The sequence below is a fragment of the Bos taurus genome, chromosome 12 (assembly GCF_002263795.3).
Source record: "Bos taurus isolate L1 Dominette 01449 registration number 42190680 breed Hereford chromosome 12, ARS-UCD2.0, whole genome shotgun sequence".
Taxonomy (NCBI): domain Eukaryota; kingdom Metazoa; phylum Chordata; class Mammalia; order Artiodactyla; family Bovidae; genus Bos; species Bos taurus.
The window spans coordinates 1582177-1601097 of NC_037339.1; the positions used below are offsets into that span (position 1 = coordinate 1582177).

At 36.9% G+C, this 18921-nt stretch overlaps 1 protein-coding gene across 2 annotated transcripts in view; it reads right to left on the minus strand.

Annotated features, from left to right (window-relative positions):
- Positions 1 to 4780: 4780 nt before the first annotated feature.
- Positions 4781 to 18921, minus strand: part of TDRD3 (tudor domain containing 3) — a 226815-nt gene continuing 212674 nt past the window's right edge. For both annotated transcript variants that reach the window (XM_005213542.5, NM_001046426.2), the window contains 2 exon segments: positions 12485 to 12610; positions 4781 to 5034 (listed from right to left, as the gene is read on the minus strand). In XM_005213542.5, coding sequence (XP_005213599.2) covers positions 12494 to 12610 — 117 coding nt within the window. In that variant the 3' untranslated portion in view covers positions 4781 to 5034; positions 12485 to 12493.

Consider the following 18921-nt stretch of genomic DNA (forward strand, 5'->3'; position numbering starts at 1 on the left):
TCATAGCAATACAGGCATACCTCAAGAAACAAGAAAAAAGTCAAATAAATAACCTAACTCTACACCTAAAGCAACTAGAAAAGGAAGAAATGAAGAACCCCAGAGTTAGTAAAAGGAAAGAAATCTTAAAAATTAGGGTAGAAATAAATGCAAAAGAAACAAAAGAGACCATAGCAAAAATCAACAAAGCCAAAAGCTGGTTCTTTGAAAGGACAAATAAAATTGACAAACCATTAGCCAGACTCATCAAGAAACAAAGGGAGAAAAATCAAATCAATAAAATTAGAAACGAAAATGGAGAGATCACAACAGACAACACAGAAATACAAAGGATCATAAGAGACTACTATCAACAATTATATGCCAAAAAAATGGACAACGTGGAAGAAATGGACAAATTCTTAGAAAAGTACAACTTTCCAAAACTGGACCAGGAAGAAATAGAAAATCTTAACAGACCCATCACAAGCATGGAAATTGAAACTGTAATCAAAAATCTTCCATCAAACAAAAGCCCAGGTCCAGACGGCTTCACAGCTGAATTCTACCAAAAATTTAGAGAAGAGCTAACACCTATCCTGCTCAAACTCTTCCAGAAAATTGCAGAGGAAGGTAAACTTCCAAACTCATTCTATGAGGCCACCATCACCCTAATACCAAAACCTGACAAAGATCCCACAAAAAAAGAAAACTACAGGCCAATATCACTGATGAACATAGATGCAAAAATCCTTAACAAAATTCTAGCAATCAGAATCCAACAACATATTAAAAAGATCATACACCGTGACCAAGTGGGCTTTATCCCAGGGATGCACGTATTCTTCAATATCCACAAATCAATCAATGTAATACACCACATTAACAAATTGAAAAACAAAAACCATATGATTATCTCAATAGATGCAGAGAAAGCCTTTGACAAAATTCAACATCCATTTATGATAAGAACTCTCCAGAAAGCAGGAATAGAAGGAACATACCGCAACATAATAAAACTATATATGACAAACCCACAGCAAACACTATCCTCAATGGTGAAAAATTGAAAGCATTTCCTCTAAAGTCAGGAACAGGACAAGGGTGCCCACTTTCACCATTACTATTCAACATAGTTTTGGAAGTTTTGGCCACAGCAATCAGAGCAGAAAAACAAATAAAAGGAATCCAAATTGGAAAAGAAGAAGTAAAACTCTATTTGCATATGATCCTCTACATAGAAAACCCTGAAGACTCCACCAGAAAATTACTAGAACTAATCAATGATTATACTAAAGTTGCAGGTTATAAAATCAACACACAGAAATCCCTTGCATTCCTATACACTAATAATGAGAAAACAGAAAGAGAAATTAAGGAAACAATTCCATTCACCATTGCAACGAAAAGAATAAAATACTTAGGAATATATCTACCTAAAGAAATGAAAGACCTATATACAGAAAACTATAAAACACTGGTGAAAGAAATCAAAGAGGACACTACTAAATGGAGAAATATACCATGTTCATGGATTGGAAGAATCAATATAGTGAAAATGAGTATACTACCCAAAGAAATTTATAGATTCAATGCAATCCCTATCAAGCTACCAATGGTATTCTTCACAGAGCTAGAACAAATAATTTCACAATTTGTATGGAAATACAAAAAACCTCGAATAGCCAAAGCTATCTTGAGAAACAAGAACGGAACTGGAGGAATCAACCTACCTGACTTCAGGCTCTATTACAAAGCCACAGTTATCAAGACAGTATGGTACTGGCACAAAGACAGAAATATTGATCAATGGAACAAAATAGAAACCCCAGAGATAAATCCACACACATGTGGACACCTTATCTTTGACAAAGGAGGCAAGAATATACAATGGATTAAAGACAATCTCTTTAACAAGTGGTGCTGGGAAAACTGCTCAACCACTTGTAAAAGAATGAAACTAGAACACTTTCTAACACCATACACAAAAATAAACTCAAAATGGATTAAAGATCTCAATGTAAGACCAGAAACTATAAAACTCCTACAGGAGAACATAGGCAAAACACTCTCCAACATACATCACAGCAGGATCCTCTATGACCCACCTCCCAGAATATTGGAAATAAAAGCAAAAATAAACAAATGGGATCTAATTAAACTTAAAAGCTTCTGCACAGCAAAGGAAACTATTAGCAAGGTGAAAAGGCAGCCTTCAGAATGGGAGAAAATAATAGCAAATGAAGCAACTGACAAACAACTAATCTCAAAAATATACAAGCAACTCCTACAGCTCAACTCCAGAAAAATAAATGACCCAATCAAAAAATGGGCCAAAGAACTAAATAGACATTTCTCCAAAGAAGACATACAGATGGCTAACAAACACATGAAAAGATGCTCAACATCACTCATTATCAGAGAAATGCAAATCAAAACCACTATGAGGTACCATTTCATGCCAGTCAGAATGGCTGCGATCCAAAACTCTACAAGCAATAAATGCTGGAGAGGGTGTGGAGAAAAGGGAACCCTCTTACACTCTTGGTGGGAATGCAAACTAATACAGCCACTATGGAGAACAGTGTGGAGATTCCTTAAAAGACTGGAAATAGAACTGCCTTATGATCCAGCAATCCCACTGCTGGGCATACACACTGAGGAAACCAGAAGGGAAAGAGACACGTGTACCCCAATGTTCATCGCGGCACTGTTTATAATAGCCAGGACATGGAAGCAACCTAGATGCCCATCAGCAGATAATGGATAAGAAAGCTGTGGTACATATACACAATGGAGTATTACTCAGCCATTAAAAAGAATACATTTAAATGAGTTCTAATGAGGTGGATGAAACTGGAACCTGTTATACAGAGTGAAGTAAGCCAGTAAGAAAAACACCAATACAGTATACTAACGCATATATATGGAATTTAGAAAGATGGTAACAATAACCCTGTACGAGACAGCAAAAGAGACACTGATGTATAGATCAGTCTTATGGACTCTGTGGGAGAGGGAGAGGGTGGGGAGATTTGGGAGAATGGTATTGAAACATATAAAATATCATGTATGAAACGAGTTGCCAGTCCAGGTTCGATGCACGATACTGGATGCTTGGGGCTGGTGCTCTGGGACGATCCAGAGGGAGGGTATGGGGAGGGAGGAGGGAGGAGGGTTCAGGATGGGGAACACAGGTCTACCTGTGGCAGATTCATTTCGATATTTGGCAAAACTAATACAATATTGTAAAGTTTAAAAATAAAATTAAAAAAAAAAAAAGAAAGCCAAAAAAACAAAAACAAAAACCCCATACTATCAGCCATGTCTTTCTCACCTGTACTCTTTCACTTATTAAGATACTGTAGAAACAAACAATTGACTGTGGGCTAACAAACAAAACTTAGAGTTAATAGGCCCTGAGAAAATGCCCAATGCCTTCTCTATCAAAGCAAAGTACTAATTTTTGTCAATTATTTTAACCAGAGAATTCTGTTTTCCCCTCCCTTCCTTCATCCCTCTTTCTCCTTAAATTTTAACCACTCACTTTTGACTTCATAAGACTGAGACTATGGGGTTATTATTTTTGTCCTATTAAGAACCTATAGCTCAGAAATATTGGTTCTCTGCAAGGAGATCCAACCATTCTGAAGGAGATCAGCCCTGGGATTTCTTTGGAAGGAATGATGCTAAAGCTGAAACTGCAGTACTTTGGCCACCTCATGTGAAGAGTTGACTCATTGGAAAAGAATCTGATGCTGGGAGGGATTGGGGGCAGGAGGAGAAGGGGACAACAGAGGATAAGATGGCTGGATGGCATCACTGACTCGATGGACGTGAGTCTGAGTGAACTCCGGGAGTTGGTGATGGACAGGGAGGCCTGGCATGCTGCGATTCATGGGGTCGCAAAGAGTTGGACACGACTGAGCAACTGAACTGAACTGAACTGAACTGAACTGAATGAAGATTCTGGTTGCTTCTGCCAATCCCTCTCATTTTGGCAAGTGCCCTGACTTTCACATATATATCCTCTGCCTCAGATTGAATATGTTTTCAGGAAAGCAGATTGCCCCCACTTGAATCAGGCCTAAACTCACCCACGGACCCTTGCTGAAGTTTCTCGTTCAAAGGCTGAAAAGTCACACAACACAGGTAAATGCAGCCTAAGAGGGATAGCTTCTTTTCTCTTCTGAGTGCACTTCCGGAAGGGACCCCAACCCCATCTCTGCACTGAACAGCTCAGGAAGCTGTAGCCATCCTGGGATCATATGGAGCTGAAGAATGAAGCTTATGTCACAGAAAGCAGAAATGAGATGAAAAGAATAAGGATCAGGATCTTTCATGACAACTCTGAGTCAGTGAATTAAACCAACGGAAACTTAATGTGCTTCTGATGAGTGAAATAAGCTAGCACTTTAGTATTTAACCAGTTAGAGCTGGGTTTTCTGTTATCTGCAACCAGATGCATCTTAAAAGATCCACTGCACATTTTATAAGCAAGGGAATGCCTGGTTTTTTTTGATTGAATTAGATTAACAGACTGCTAAAACAACATATCAGAGTTCTGAATATTTTTCTGCTGTCATATTTTGCAGTGTTACCATACTAAGAACTGCTATTTGTCTTCAGGTTGTTTTGTTGAGAAATGTGGCAAACTGTGTCAGTCAGTTTATTCTGTAATTACAGAGGAGCTTCAGTATGCTGTAACTGCCATTCTACAGAAGGCAATTAGTATGGGGTTAATACCAGATGAACAAGAAAAATAACATTCAGAAAATAAAACATATAGCAAAACAATGTATTTAATAGTGCATTGGTTTTATTGATGGCAGAAGAAAAAATTCTTCTACTTGTAAAAGTTGCTTTATTTAACTTTGTATTTTTTCCCCATTCTTTATGTGGGTTGAATTTTTTTTCCCCCTAAAATCTGCCTTTTAGTTCTCCAAATAATAATATCCACCATGTCTGCATCTTACTCCGAAGGGAAAGCAGGAGGTCTATCAACAGGTTCTGACCAGGATGATTCAGTCAACAGCTCCTTTCTTCATAAAGACTCTATTTAAGAAGAGAAGAAGAGAGTGAAATTGGCACCTCAACTTAACTTCTTCATACACACACTGCTGAAACCTACCTGTAACTGTGAAGTGTTTATACAAATATCAATAGATCACAAGCAGAGCAAACTGGACACTGCTAATTTATAAACATAATTTCTATAAATCAGTACATAAACAAAAAGCAAAGTCTTTAAAAAATAAGTTTTCCTTCTAGAAATTTTTAAAGTACATCTCTGTCACTGTTAGTCCCTCTATTGCTAGCACGTTGCTTCAGGAATCTGGATTAACTGAGCAGAGTTTAACAGAGGGTGACCTAAAAAAGATGCAATCTGCCACTGAATCGCATCTACCCCCATCCTACCCACCTCCATTTCCCCTATGAACCCCTCTGAGCTGGTTCAGTCTCTCAGGTAATTTACCTAAGCCTGTTGCCTCCCTTGCCTGCTCCCCACCTTTATCAGATGCCACTCTAGCAGAAATGCTGTGGGTGGCGACAACAGAGAAGGCTGAGAGAGGTGGTGAGAGAGGCCCTATTTGCTCCAGTCCTGTTTCACCTTCATGGAGGAAAGAAACTGGGTGGGCAGGGACGGGAAGCATTCCCATGGCTGCATTCAAACGGCTCATAAGTCCTCTGAAGTCAACAGTCTCCTGATTAGAAACTAGAGATTTGGGTACTACTGTCCTCACATGATGCCTCTCCTGCTGGCTTCATGGGGTTCTATAACATCTATCTTTATAGTGATCATTTCCCTGACCTTGATTTGAAAAATTTTGCACAAGGATGCTGCTCTAGATTGTCTTAAAAAAAAAAAAAACACAAACAGAAAGCCATCCTAAAATACATCTTCTACTAGCTAAAAATGGTGTTAAAACCTGGACCTTGGAAAATAAACAAGGTCATGATATTTATATAGTAATGTACGCTTCGCTATTGGTTTCAAAGGGGCTTCCCTGGTGGCTCAGCACTAAAGAATCCACCTGCAACGCAGGAGACGTGGGTTCAATCCCTTGGTCAGGAAGATCCCCTGGAGAGGGAAGTGGCAACCCACTCCAGAATCTCATGGACAGAGGTGCCTTGAGGGCTACAGTCTACAGGGTCACAAAAGAGTTGGACAACTAAACAACAACTATGCTTAGTGATCAGCTTCAAGGTTTTGGTTAATATGTAAAACTATGAAGACTATTCTTTCATCAAAGAAACTAGAAGTGAAATTTAAACTGAGTCACCATTCACTAAACCACTCTACATACTGAGCCTTAACCTCCATGGCAGTAGGGAACCTCCTCTGATGTGTCAAACAAAGTCTACACAGGTCTGCCATTTCTCTCTTTTCACAGCAAAACTCGAAGCTCTAAGTACTCTTCAGCTGCTGCTGCTACTGCTACATCGCTTCAGTTGTGTCCTACTCTGTGTGACCCCATAGACGGCAGCCCACCAGGCTCCCCCGTCCCTGGGGTTCTCCAGGCAAGAACACTGGAGTGGGTTGCCATTTCCTTCTCCAATGCATGAAAGTAAAAAGTAAAAGTGAAGTCGCTCAGTTGTGTCCGACTCCTAGCTTCCCCACAGACTGCAGCCTACCAGGCTCCTCCGTTCATGGGATTTGCCAGCCAAGAGTACCGGAGTGGGTTGCCATTGCCTTCTCTGACTCTTCAGCTAGACCAATGCAATAGCTTCCTAGATTCTTTTCCTTCTGGTGCTTAATCCATCCTATATCCAACAGCAGTATTTCTTAAGCTTAATTTGATCATATCATTCTTATTCAGAAGTTCATGACAGCACTGAACACATCAAGGTCAAACTCTTAAGGAGTCTAAAGTGATACTCTTCTGCCACCATCAGTAATGCTGTTTTGGTTCACACATTCTCTAATAGCCACTGCCTCTTCCCTTCTTCATATCTTTCTCAGCTTTTAGATTATCTTCAGAGGACTCTACCCCACCATGAAAGTGAAGCTTTAAAATGCATCTGTAAAACTAAATCAATTCAGTTCAGTTGCTCAGTTGTGTCTGACTCTTTGTGATCCCATGGACTGTAGCAAGCCATCGCCAACTCTTGGAGTTTACTCAAACTCATGTCCATAGAGTCGGTGATGCCATCCAACCATCTCATCCTCTGTTGTCCCTTTCTTCTCCTGCCTTCAATCTTTCCCAGCATCAGGGTATTTTCAAATGAGTCAGTTCCTCGCATCAAGTGGCCTAAGTATTGTGAAAGAAAACTAAATCAACTCTACTAAAAAAAAAAAAAACTCTCTAAATCCTGCCCCTACTAACTGGTATCTAATTTCTAGGACACCAATCATGCCAGAAAGCTTTTCAAAGGCACATAATTTGGTCCCTTTCACTGGTTAAAGAACTATGGACACCCTATCCACAACTGCTCTTACTTCTAAGTTGTCTGTAATAATCACAAGTCCAGATAATAGAGGTTTGGGCCCTCTCCTCCCTCAGGGCCTGGATCTAACTTGCCACCACTTTTTCTCAGACCTAGGCCTATTTCCCATATTGCTCTCTTGAGACCTGCTCCTCTCACTGAGTCCTAACTCCCAGGTATCTCCTACTTTTGCTAATCACTGATATTGTCTTAGTACCAGCCTCAAGCAGAATCCAACTCCCTTTGCACCTCTGGGGAAGTATATGAATGTGTAGGGGTTGGGGGTTGGTGTAGGAGACTTGTAAAAAAACTCCTTAGGGCAATCGAAGAATATGTAAATTACACATAAACAACTTTATCAAAATATACTGACTTAAGAAAACACTTACTGAGCAGCTACTATGGCATTCATCATCTAGCAAAGTACTCAAAACATAAAAAGAAAGACAACTATGAACTTAAAAAAAAAGTGATAAAAAGTTCATGTTTATAGTTGCTGGAAGTCAAGTCAAATGGTTGGATACAATATATACCTTGTTTTTAAATGATTGAAGTTAAATGGAAACTAGGAACGAGGAAATAATAAAGTATCTTTTCACTGAAGAAGAAAATAATATATTCAGTTGTGTGACAAAAGCAAAAAGTATAATCCTTGTTGCTGAACTTCCCATTCAAAGAGAGTATATTTAATTCTACTTCATTATCTTCTATAACATATGTCTGAACTAAGTGCAACATGGAAACTTACATTACCATATGTAAAATAGATAACCAATGAGAATTTGCTGTATGGCTCAGGAAACTCAAACAGGGGCTCTGTATCAATCTAGAGGGGTGGGGTGGCACGGGAGCGGGGGGAGATGGGAGGGAGATTCAAAAGGGAGGGGATATATGTATACTGTTGTGGTTTGACAGAAAACAACAAAATTCTGTAAAGTAATTATCCTTCAATAAAGAAAAATAAATTTTAAAAATGAATAAATAAAGGTTTTCAACTAAGATCACATGTGTCCTGCTTAATTAATTAATTTTTAGGATACATTTTGCAGTGAGGTTTTTTTAGTGATACCATTATGGTATTGTTTTCTGCCAAAATTAATTTTATTTACTGTGAGGATTTTCCATGTCAACAGTACAATCCAAAACAAGCATCTGGGAAAGATGGGAGTTTTAACTCAAGGTACGTAGAGAACCACTAAGATTGTAATGTTTTAGTTGACTAGGAACAGTCTGCATTGTACATTCTGATACAAATAAGCTATGATTACCCCAGGGCTAACATTCATCGTTTACTTTTAAGCAGTGTACTCTTTTTCAAAGGAAATTTTTGATGGAGTCCTAATGTAGAAAACATTAGGAAAAGGTAATGGGAAAGGTCAGTTTTCATTCCAATCCCAAAGAAAGGCAATGCCAAAGAATGCTCAAACTACTGCACAATTGCACTCATCTCACACACTAGTAAAGTAATGCTCAAAATTCTCCAAACCAGGCTTCAGCAATATGTGAACCGTGAACTTCCAGATGTTCAAGCTGGATTTAGAAAAGGCAGAGGAACCAGAGATCAAATTGTCAACATCCGTTGGATCGTCAAAAAAGCAAGAGCACTCCAGAAAAACATCTATTTCTGCTTTATTGATTATGTCAAAGCCTTTGACTGTGTGGACCACAACAAATTCTGGAAAATTCTTAAAGAGATGGGGATACCAGACCACCTGACCTGCCTCTTGAGAAACCTATATGCAGGTCAGGAAGCAACAGTTAGAACTGGACATGGAACAACACACTGCTTCCAAACAAGAAAAGGAGTACATCAAGGCTGCATATTGTCACCCTGCTTATTTAACTTATATGCAGAGTACATCATGAGAAATGCTGGGCTAGAAGAAACAAATTGCCGGGAGAAATATCAATAACCTCAGATATGCAGATGACACCACCCTTATGGCAGAAAGTGAAGAGGAACTAAAAAACCTCTTGATGAAGGTGAAAGAGGAAAGTGAAAAAGTTGGCTTAAAACTCAACATTCAGAAAACAAAGATCATGGCATCTGGTCCCATCACTTCATGGGAAATAGATGGGGAAATAGATGGGGTAAGAGTGGAAACAGTGTCAGACTTTATTTTTGGGGGCTCCAAAATCACTGCAGATGGTGACTGCACCCATGAAATTAAAAGACACTTACTCCTTGGAAGAAAAGTTATGACCAACCTAGATAGCATATTCAAAAGCAGAGACGTTACTTTGCCAACAAAGGTCCGTCTAGTCAAGGCTATGGTTTTTCCAGTGGTCATGTATGGATGTGAGAGTTGGACTGTGAAGAAAGCTGAGCACCAAAGAATTGATGCTTTTGAACTGTGGTGTTGGAGAAGACTCTTGAGAGTCCTTTGGACTGCAAGGACATCCAACCAGTCCATCCTAAAGGAGATGAGTCCTGAATATTCACTGGAAGGACTGATGCTGAAGCTGAAACTCCAGTAATCTGGCCACCTGATGTGAAGAGCTGACTCATTTGAGAAGACCCTGATGTTAGCAAAGACTGAAGGCAGGAGGAGAAGGACAACAGAGGATGAGATGGCTGGATAGCATCACCGACTCAATGGACATGAGTTTGAGTAAACTCAGGGAGATGGTGATGGACAGGCAAGCCTGACAGGCGAGTCACAAAGAGTTGGACATGAATGAGCAACTGAACTGAACTGAACTGAATGTAGAAAACATGAAAGACACTAAAGAAGGGCCCAGAGGACTTACAAGTTCTACCATCGGCTGCACCCTTCCTTATCTTACATCTTGTCTCTACTCGGCCCTGCTTTCAACAGCCCCAGGCATCCTTGAAGCGTCCTAGAGTCCTGCATCTCCTGTCCTATAGTAATTGGGGGGTTGAGAACCTTTGGTCGCCTTTTAAAACCTGTTTTAAACAGTTCAGAAGACACTGGAAAGCTAACAGGGAAGTCTCAGTTTTCATTTACCTTAAATAAGATTTAATTATAAGCACACTGAGCTTATGTTAAAAGTGGATGCCTGACTGTGCACAATGTAATGTTGCTGAAGTCCTTACGTGTACTTTGATTCTGCTTTGGTCAGTTCTTGCATGCTACAGAAAAATGCCCAAAGTCAAGAATCAGCTCTTCTGTGATACCATGGGCACGTCTGTCTACTTGACAGTCTTGTAATAAGTGCAAAGAAAAACCAATAATAAAAGGGAAAAGGTGCTATCCTGGCTCAATGGAATAAATCAGAAGTCAAACAGCATTAGGCTTCTGTTCCAGGCAAACTATTACATAAGAAGCAAAGGGCTAGAAAATATAAGAAAATATTTCTTCACTTAGGATGACACAACTAATTTTGAACCAATGAAAGAGTTTTGGGAAGCTGGGGAAGATCTTGGAACAATGGTGTCCAGAAATATAACGTGAGACATATATGATTTTTAATTTTCTAGTAGCCACATTAAAAAGTAAAATTAAATAGGTGAAATTGATTGTAGTAACGTTTTGTTTAGTTCAATCTATTAAAATATTATCATTTTAACATATAATCAATACAACTTGCTGAGTTTTTTTCAAACTAAGTGTTTGAAATATGGTATTCATTCTTTATTTATAGAACATTTCAATTCAGGCTAGCTGCATTTCCAGTGCTAAACAGTCCTGGCTGCTGTGAGGAACCGAGAGAGTCACTGAGTAGGGGACACACACAACGTAGATAACAGCTTTGTCAGAATGAACAGCTGAAATAAGGAATTGGGAACAATTTATTAAAAATTCTCAGTAGTCTTTCTACTGAGAAGAGACTAAGAAAAAAGATATAAAGTCTAAAAGAGTGTTTATGTGATATATAGCAAAAGCTCGAATGTGAAAACTCTAAGTATTAAAAGAAATATCCAAGAGTCCTGGCATAAGGAAAATATAGAAATGTTATCAAAGATGGCAAAAGTATTTCTTTCTAAGAATGTACTAAGAATTAAGGTCTCTGTTCATCAAAATGAAATGCCTTAGATTGGTCCCATAATTAGCTGACTTCTTTGTTACATCTTCCTTATTAATGAAGATGATTTTCAGATAGTAACCTTCTTTCTGAAACTCTAGGATGAAAGAATCTGGATCAACAGCATAAGGCTCCTAAATTACATCTCAATAAGCAGTAAGGCTGTCTTCACTGAATTCCTGAAGATACATATGAAACGCTTCCTCTTTCTTAAAAAGGATGGAAATTAATCAAACAACAAAAAGATAAACTCAGTTATCTAGGTTGATAAGTATCTGGTCCTTTGTTTTCTTTTATCTTTTTCCTACTTTTAAACTTATAGTCATTTCACTGATTGTCATCACCTTCAATAGAAAAGAGTTGGTAGAGAGAAAAAAGGGGATTAAGGATAGCATTTGTGGGGAAAGCTCCGGAGGAAAAGTAGTTTGTTAACTATGGTATTATCTTAAATACTTTATAACTGAAAGTAGTTTTAAAATATCAGTTTTCTTCTATTACAGGCAAACCTCAGAGATATTGAGGGTTTGGTTGCAGACCACCACAATAAAGTGAATATTGTAACAAAGCAACTCACACTAAGTTTTTGGTTTTCCAGTGCATATAAAAACTTTATTCACACTAAACTGCTGTCTACTGAGTGTGCAATAGCATTATGTCTAAGAACCAATGTACATACCTTAATTAAAAATACTTTATTGCTAAAAAATGTTAACCAATCACCCGAACCTTCAGTGAGTCATAATCATTTCACAATATTAACATCAAAGACAACTGACCATAGATCACCATAACAAATATAATAATGATGAAGTTTGAAATATTGTAAGGATTACCAAAATGTGACACAAAGACAGAAAGAAAGGGAGCAAACGCTGTTAGAAAAAATGGCACTGACAAGACTTCCCTGACACTGTGTTGCCAGAAACTTCCAATTTGTAGAAAATGCAAATATCTGTGAAGTGTAATCAGGAGAAGCACAATAAAATGAAGTATGCCTGTATGTTATCATGAAATATTAAAACTGTGCTTATATATTTAACACGAGTAGCATCTTTCTGTACGTGGACAGCTTCTCACGATGTAAATGTACCTTGTTGCATTAGTTCCGAGCCCGGGGAGGCTGGTAGAACTGCTGAGTTGGTCGAGTGGATCGTCTTGGCTGGCCGTCACCTCCTCTACGGAACTCAAGAGTTTGGTCATAGGTGCCTTCTTCCTCCTGTTTGCAAAGAGTAGTGATTTAATATGTTCAAAACAGTTCCACGTTTCCTACATTAAATACATTTTACGGTCTCCATTTGCTACACCCTATTAAGCTGCCCTGGGATGTACATTTGTCAACTTTTATAATAGAGGGCAGTAGGGAAAAAGAGGAAAAAGAAGTCAAGGACACTGTAAAAACTTTTGGTTGTTGTTAATAGAAGAATGAAATTTATAGTGGTAACATCAGAATCAAATTTAATCTAGAAAAGGAAAATATTTCCACATAATATTATGGTTATCTCCTCAAGTGACATGACATGATGTAGTGCAAACATAGAAAAGCAACATTATAATATAATTTTAATTGAATATTTGGGCTTCTGGGCATTTATCATGGAAGGGGGTTTTGGCAAGATATGGAAAAGGGATTGAGGAGCCACAGAACATTCACCAGCTGTTTTAGTCCTCATCTGATGAAAGGTCCAACATCATTAAGAACCTTATATCTAGAGATAGGAAAAAATAATGGATCGGAATGAAGAGAGAAATATAATTTATATATAAAGAAAGTGTCATGCAAGAAATAGCAATCTCCACAATAAGACACAAACTATTTTCTTCTCATCTTCTTTCTTACTAAGGGTATAGAACCAGCAGTTCAAGGAATAGCATGGATAAATTAGGATAAGCAAAATAAATAGCAGAAAGAGTATAATTAATTACAATATTTGAAAAGGACTTAGCAGCAACAGAAATGCAGCCAAAAGTCACACTGGTTTCTTACTGAGTGCTGCCACCCTGTTATTTTAGTGTTTTAAATTAATGCAGCTATGAAGTACGTTCCTTTTGGAGAGAGACAAAAAAATTGGCTCTCTGAATTATCTGAGCACAATAATTTGCATGATTTAGGAAATGTATGCTATTACTTCCTCCTCCTCCTTACTTTATCACTGAATTTTCCATCCCCAAGGATAGCTTTCCTTTTACCCTAACACTAAATGGAGTTACATGAAAGACTGAGTTCTACTCTTTAATTTTTACAGATCAAACTATTGCAATTTTACTTGATGCAAGTAGAAAGATGCTAAGATAATCTGACCAAATCCTATTATTTAGAAATGATATTTAATATTTGGCATGAACAAATCCCTCATTAATAGGCATTCTCCACAGTATTCTTAAGAAACATTTTTCCATTTTATATATAGGACACTGAAGTCCTGGAAAGCTTTGTGACTTTGCCCTAATATTTCAAAGGTAAATCTGAGTTTTGATTTAGATACTGCTACTTTAAGTCTTAGTCTGCATGTAAAAGAAATAAACCAAGAGCCAAAAATTAATCATCACTCTTAAGGTGCTATCATCACCTAAATAAGAGAATAAAGAAATCTGACAATATATCTGGCAAAACTAACACAATAACAACATTTTACAGACAAACTTCCAGATTAGTTTTCCATCCTCTATGTCCCTTTCATTAATAATTAACCTCAAAATGGCTAGAAGCATTAAACATTTATAATTTAGTAAAGCAATTAAAATACAGTAAGGAAAATTAAAGTGTTCAGGAGAGAATTATTTTTTATCAATATGGTTGCTGCTCTGAATGATTATTTTCAAATATTATAGCTAAATTTGAAAAGAAACTATTTATTGTTATGACATGATATATGAAGCTCTCTGCATATTATGAGAAAGATGAAAATATATTTGTTGCTGTAGAAGGTGAAATAATTGTTTCAGGGATTAGAATAGAATATTATCATTCTCCACATCCAGAACTGTAGAATTGGTTAGGTCTAAAAATTTATATCGTTTATCAGTAAAATACAGTGTTAAAGGTAGGACACTACATTTGCTGAGTGAGCCAGATTTATATAATAAATATGGCATTGCTATTTGAAAAACTGTCTCTATCGTTTAAAAGATTCTCAGACTATACTAGCCAGAGCCAATTAAATTATTTTATAGAGATGACCAATCATGGGATTTCTTTCATATTATTTGATGTCTTCACAATCATACAAAAAGGAAGCAAAAACTAAAATAGATTCTGATAGCTTGGTTCTCAGTTTTCATCAAAGGCACAATCTTGCTTTTTTAACTTTTAAATATTCCTCCCACAGAGTAGTTGGGGAAAACCTGGTTACCCACAAAAATCACTTCATATAGTCTAGACCTAGTAATTTTTAGCATTTAATGAGCAACTCTTTCCATACAATGCACAGACCAATTTAATAAATCAGTTTCTTTGGATGAAATTTATAACTTTATCTCCTTTTATTTTAGTTTCACTAGTCTGTAACAGCTTTAAAACTAAAAATAAAAAATTAATTTCATAGTTCATGACTATTTGAAAAAATATCTGACACTATTTTGAGCTGGTACATTCCTGGAAAGCCATCTGTTCTGTCCCCCTGGACTTGACAGACATGAAAATCTCTAAACCCAGAGAGGTGATTCTGCCAAGTCACAGAGCTCACTAGAGGAAGAGTCCAGACCAGGACCATTTTATTTCTGACCCAGACAAGGCTCTTTAAAAGACTGGAAACAATTTTCATAAAAATAGAACTGACCCAGGCCATCTTCACTGAAGCTTTTGAGATTTAGAGCCATTTTATTGGGACTCACATTTTTGCTCACCTGAGCCATGCTATCAGATTTACCTGTTTTAAAATACTTAATATTCAAAATGTACCCTCTTCTTATGCCAATATTTAAACTGCTAAACATTACTCCTTTTAATGAAAAGATACATAATGCAATAGTCATTGTGACATCAACATGAATGAATTGATATTCTGAAAGGAAAAAAAGAGAGCACCAATGCAAAAAGGAGATGCACAACCTCACCTTAAAACATGCTTGACATGTCACAACTACATCCTTCCTGCGTATCATTTTTAGACTTTTACTAGCACAAACTACATCTCGAATGAGAATATAGACAAATACATTATTTCCTCATTTATAAATGAGCTGGGTTAGAAAAGCTCACTATAAATCAGTTACTTGGAACCTGGAACATACTTCAATAGGAGATGTGAAACACAAGTAAATACAGGTGAAGTTCTTTGCTCCACGAGTTAAGGTCTGTGCAGCTAGGCATATAAACCAGTATTCTGCAGAAGGGGGTGGTCCTGGACTCTCAGTTCTGGACTGGCAGGGATTTCCCTGCTCCACCAGGGGGAGTGTGGGTGGGAAGCCAATGTCTAGAAACATTTTTGGTTGCTCTATCTGAGTGCTACTGGCAGTTAGAGGGTCTAGACATTTTTGGTTGTTACAAGCTGAAGGAGCAGGGTTGGGGGAGTTGTTACTAGGTCTAATAGGTAGAGGCTATTCTAAATAGCCTGTAATGCACAGGACAGCCCACGCAACAAAGAATCAACCAGTTCTAACATCAACAGTTGAGAAACCCTGGGCTAGGCAAAAGAGGAGGAAACTTCCTACTCCTAAGTGCCAGGGTAGCCTGGAAAATAACTGTGAAATTCAGGAAGTTTGGGTTTGCCACCCTTTCCCTTTTTCTTTTTGATATTTCTTCTGCCTCTGTCTCTAATGCCTAAAAGCTGCTTTTATGAGAGCTCTATTTGCTGACAATACTTTGTTTTCTTTTGCTTCAGCAACAGGTTCATATTAACTTACTGAATTGCCTTATCTTAGATTACCATTTCTTCAGCATTTTCACATAGCCATGACTTTATTAGGAGAAAATGATTCTTGATTAATGCTGGGGGTAGGGAACAGGGACAGCAATTCTCTTCACACAAAAAACTTACTAATAGTCATGTCTAATAGCTATTTTGTGTGTAATTAAAAAAAATTTTTTTTCTAGTCTGTTCATTTTAACAATTTGCACAGCACTCACAAAAACACAAGTCAGCTTATGAAATATATACCAAGTAGCCTCAAAAATAATCCTGTTGAAAACTGAAATATTTTTTTCTTTAATAAGAAATTTATTTTAAAAATATATAGACATTTGGTTTTGTCTTTTGAACTGAAATATTAATAAGTACATGTCTCCTTGAGTGATTTATATATGAACTACTTTATGAATTTCTAGACTACCTTTACCTGTCTAGTTAGCTTGTGTAGTTAGGTTTTACAAATAGAAACTAATTTTAATAAAATACCTAAGTAAACAGCAATTTTAAAGACAAACCTGCTTTCCCAAAACATCACATAATAAAGGCAAAATTAAAAGAGACAGTAAAAAGATCACTGGTTGCCAAGGGTTGTGGGGATGGAGGGATGAATACACAGAGCACAGGTTTTCAGGGCATTGAAACTACTCTTCATGATAATGTGATGGTAGATACAAGTCACTATACATTTGTGCAAACCCATACAGTGTACACCATGAGTGAATCCTAATGTAAACTAAGGACTGTGGAAACTACTGGGTTAATGTAGGTCTATCAGGTGTACCAAATGTACTCCTCTAGTGGGGGATGTTGACAACTGGGAAAGGCTATGCATGTGTGGAGATGAAGAGTATATGGCAAATCCCATACCTTCTCACAGTTTTGTTGGGAGTCTAAAACTCCTCTAAAAAATAAAGTCTTTAAAAAGAAAAAAAAAGGGCTTTAAAGTAGGCCGCCTTAGTGGGATACTTTGTGCCTCATATATAGCTTATGTGGTAGATCCTTAATATTTGATGAAATATTTGTCGACCTGCCTTATTAAAATGGCTCATCTCAATCCATTCAGACTCTTCCTGTGGTTATCAGTAACTAGAATATGAGAATTAAATTTCTTTCATCCTTGGGATGCCATGAGGATTAATTAATGTATGAAAATCACTTTGAAGATTACTGAGCTTTCTGAATTGGCTCAAGGTTGTATTTAATTTTGATTATACCTTGGGTATTCATAACATTTCCTTTTGGTTTCCACTGGAAAATTTTGACCTTTGATTTTACTTTTTAGTCCTAGTATTTAAAATAAAGTACTTCTGCTCCATTCAAAAACAAAAACAAAAAATCACATAATGGATTCCAAAAGTAGAACTTAAACTATTTTAAGTAATCTATTTTAGACCAATTATATTAATATTCTATTAGAGTAACTTAAAATTGAATAGTGATTGAAGATTATAGGTAACAGTTTTGCCTACAGAGGCCATATATCATCATTAAGAATGACCCTTAGTTTACCAATTATCCTTGTTTAAAAAATATATTCCAATTCAATATTTACAACTCTAGCACAAAATAAAACTGGGTCTGTAGCAGTATGGAACCACAGACTACAAAACAGATAGTTTATGTAAAGGACAGTTAGTCCAAATAACTAAGAAGCTATTATTTGCTCAAATAATTAGCATGATAAACTGAGTTAAAATGTAGGTCTTCTGATTTATAGTCCTGTCTGCCCTTAAGACTATGCTGGCAATGAGGGCAAGAAACACAAATAGCCAATGTCAGAAATGGAAGAGGATTTGGGGATAACCTAGTTGAGCTGATTTAAATTTTAAAAACTGCCATTTTTCACCATCATCATTTCTGGGGTAAATAGGGCACTCTACTGTCAAGTGAAATTTCACATGAATTCCAAAAAAAATGGATGGATCAGGTTACAGTAGGTCTTTTAAAACGTGTATGCGAGCAGTATCTCCCTGGCTTTCTCTTCTTTAGTCCTTCCAAGTTCTGTAAAACACAAAAAAAGCACAGAAACTAAAAACCCAACTTCACCTTCGGCTGTATACTAGGAACCAACTAGGTTGAACGACTTGATTAATATAAGAAAATGAGCTAGTGAAAGAAAAGGAAGGGGAACATCAGTCTCTGACTCACTTCAGAGTCCTTTGGATGTTATCACAGGGAAACTCTAAACTTCCATGAATTAAATTTCTCAACTGACAATAAAAATTCACCTTCTATACCTAAATGGAAAAAAAAAATCTCAGTCTTCATTGTATAAAAGCAAAATAAGCAAATTTTATAATAAACTAATTTGTTTTTGAAACTTTGAATGAAATAAAACATTTTAGAATAAAGTATAATGCAGAATCATAAATCTCTCTTTCCCTCAGAGCAGTTCTAAGATCACCTCTTTAATATACCATGTCCAGTAATAATTTATTTTAACCAAACATTTCATGGCAGGAAAAAAAAAAACACACTCATTCAAACAAAACCCAAAATCTGATTCAAAGTCTAGTTACTAACCAACTGGTCTTAGATACATGGCTGACATAATATAATGTTTTCATTCTTCTATCATGTAGAATTTCAGGATAACTTTCACTATGTTCTGACATTCTCTTTTTAGAAAAGAGTATATTCTCTAAAGATACATAAGAATTATGTAAGAATTACTGAGGAT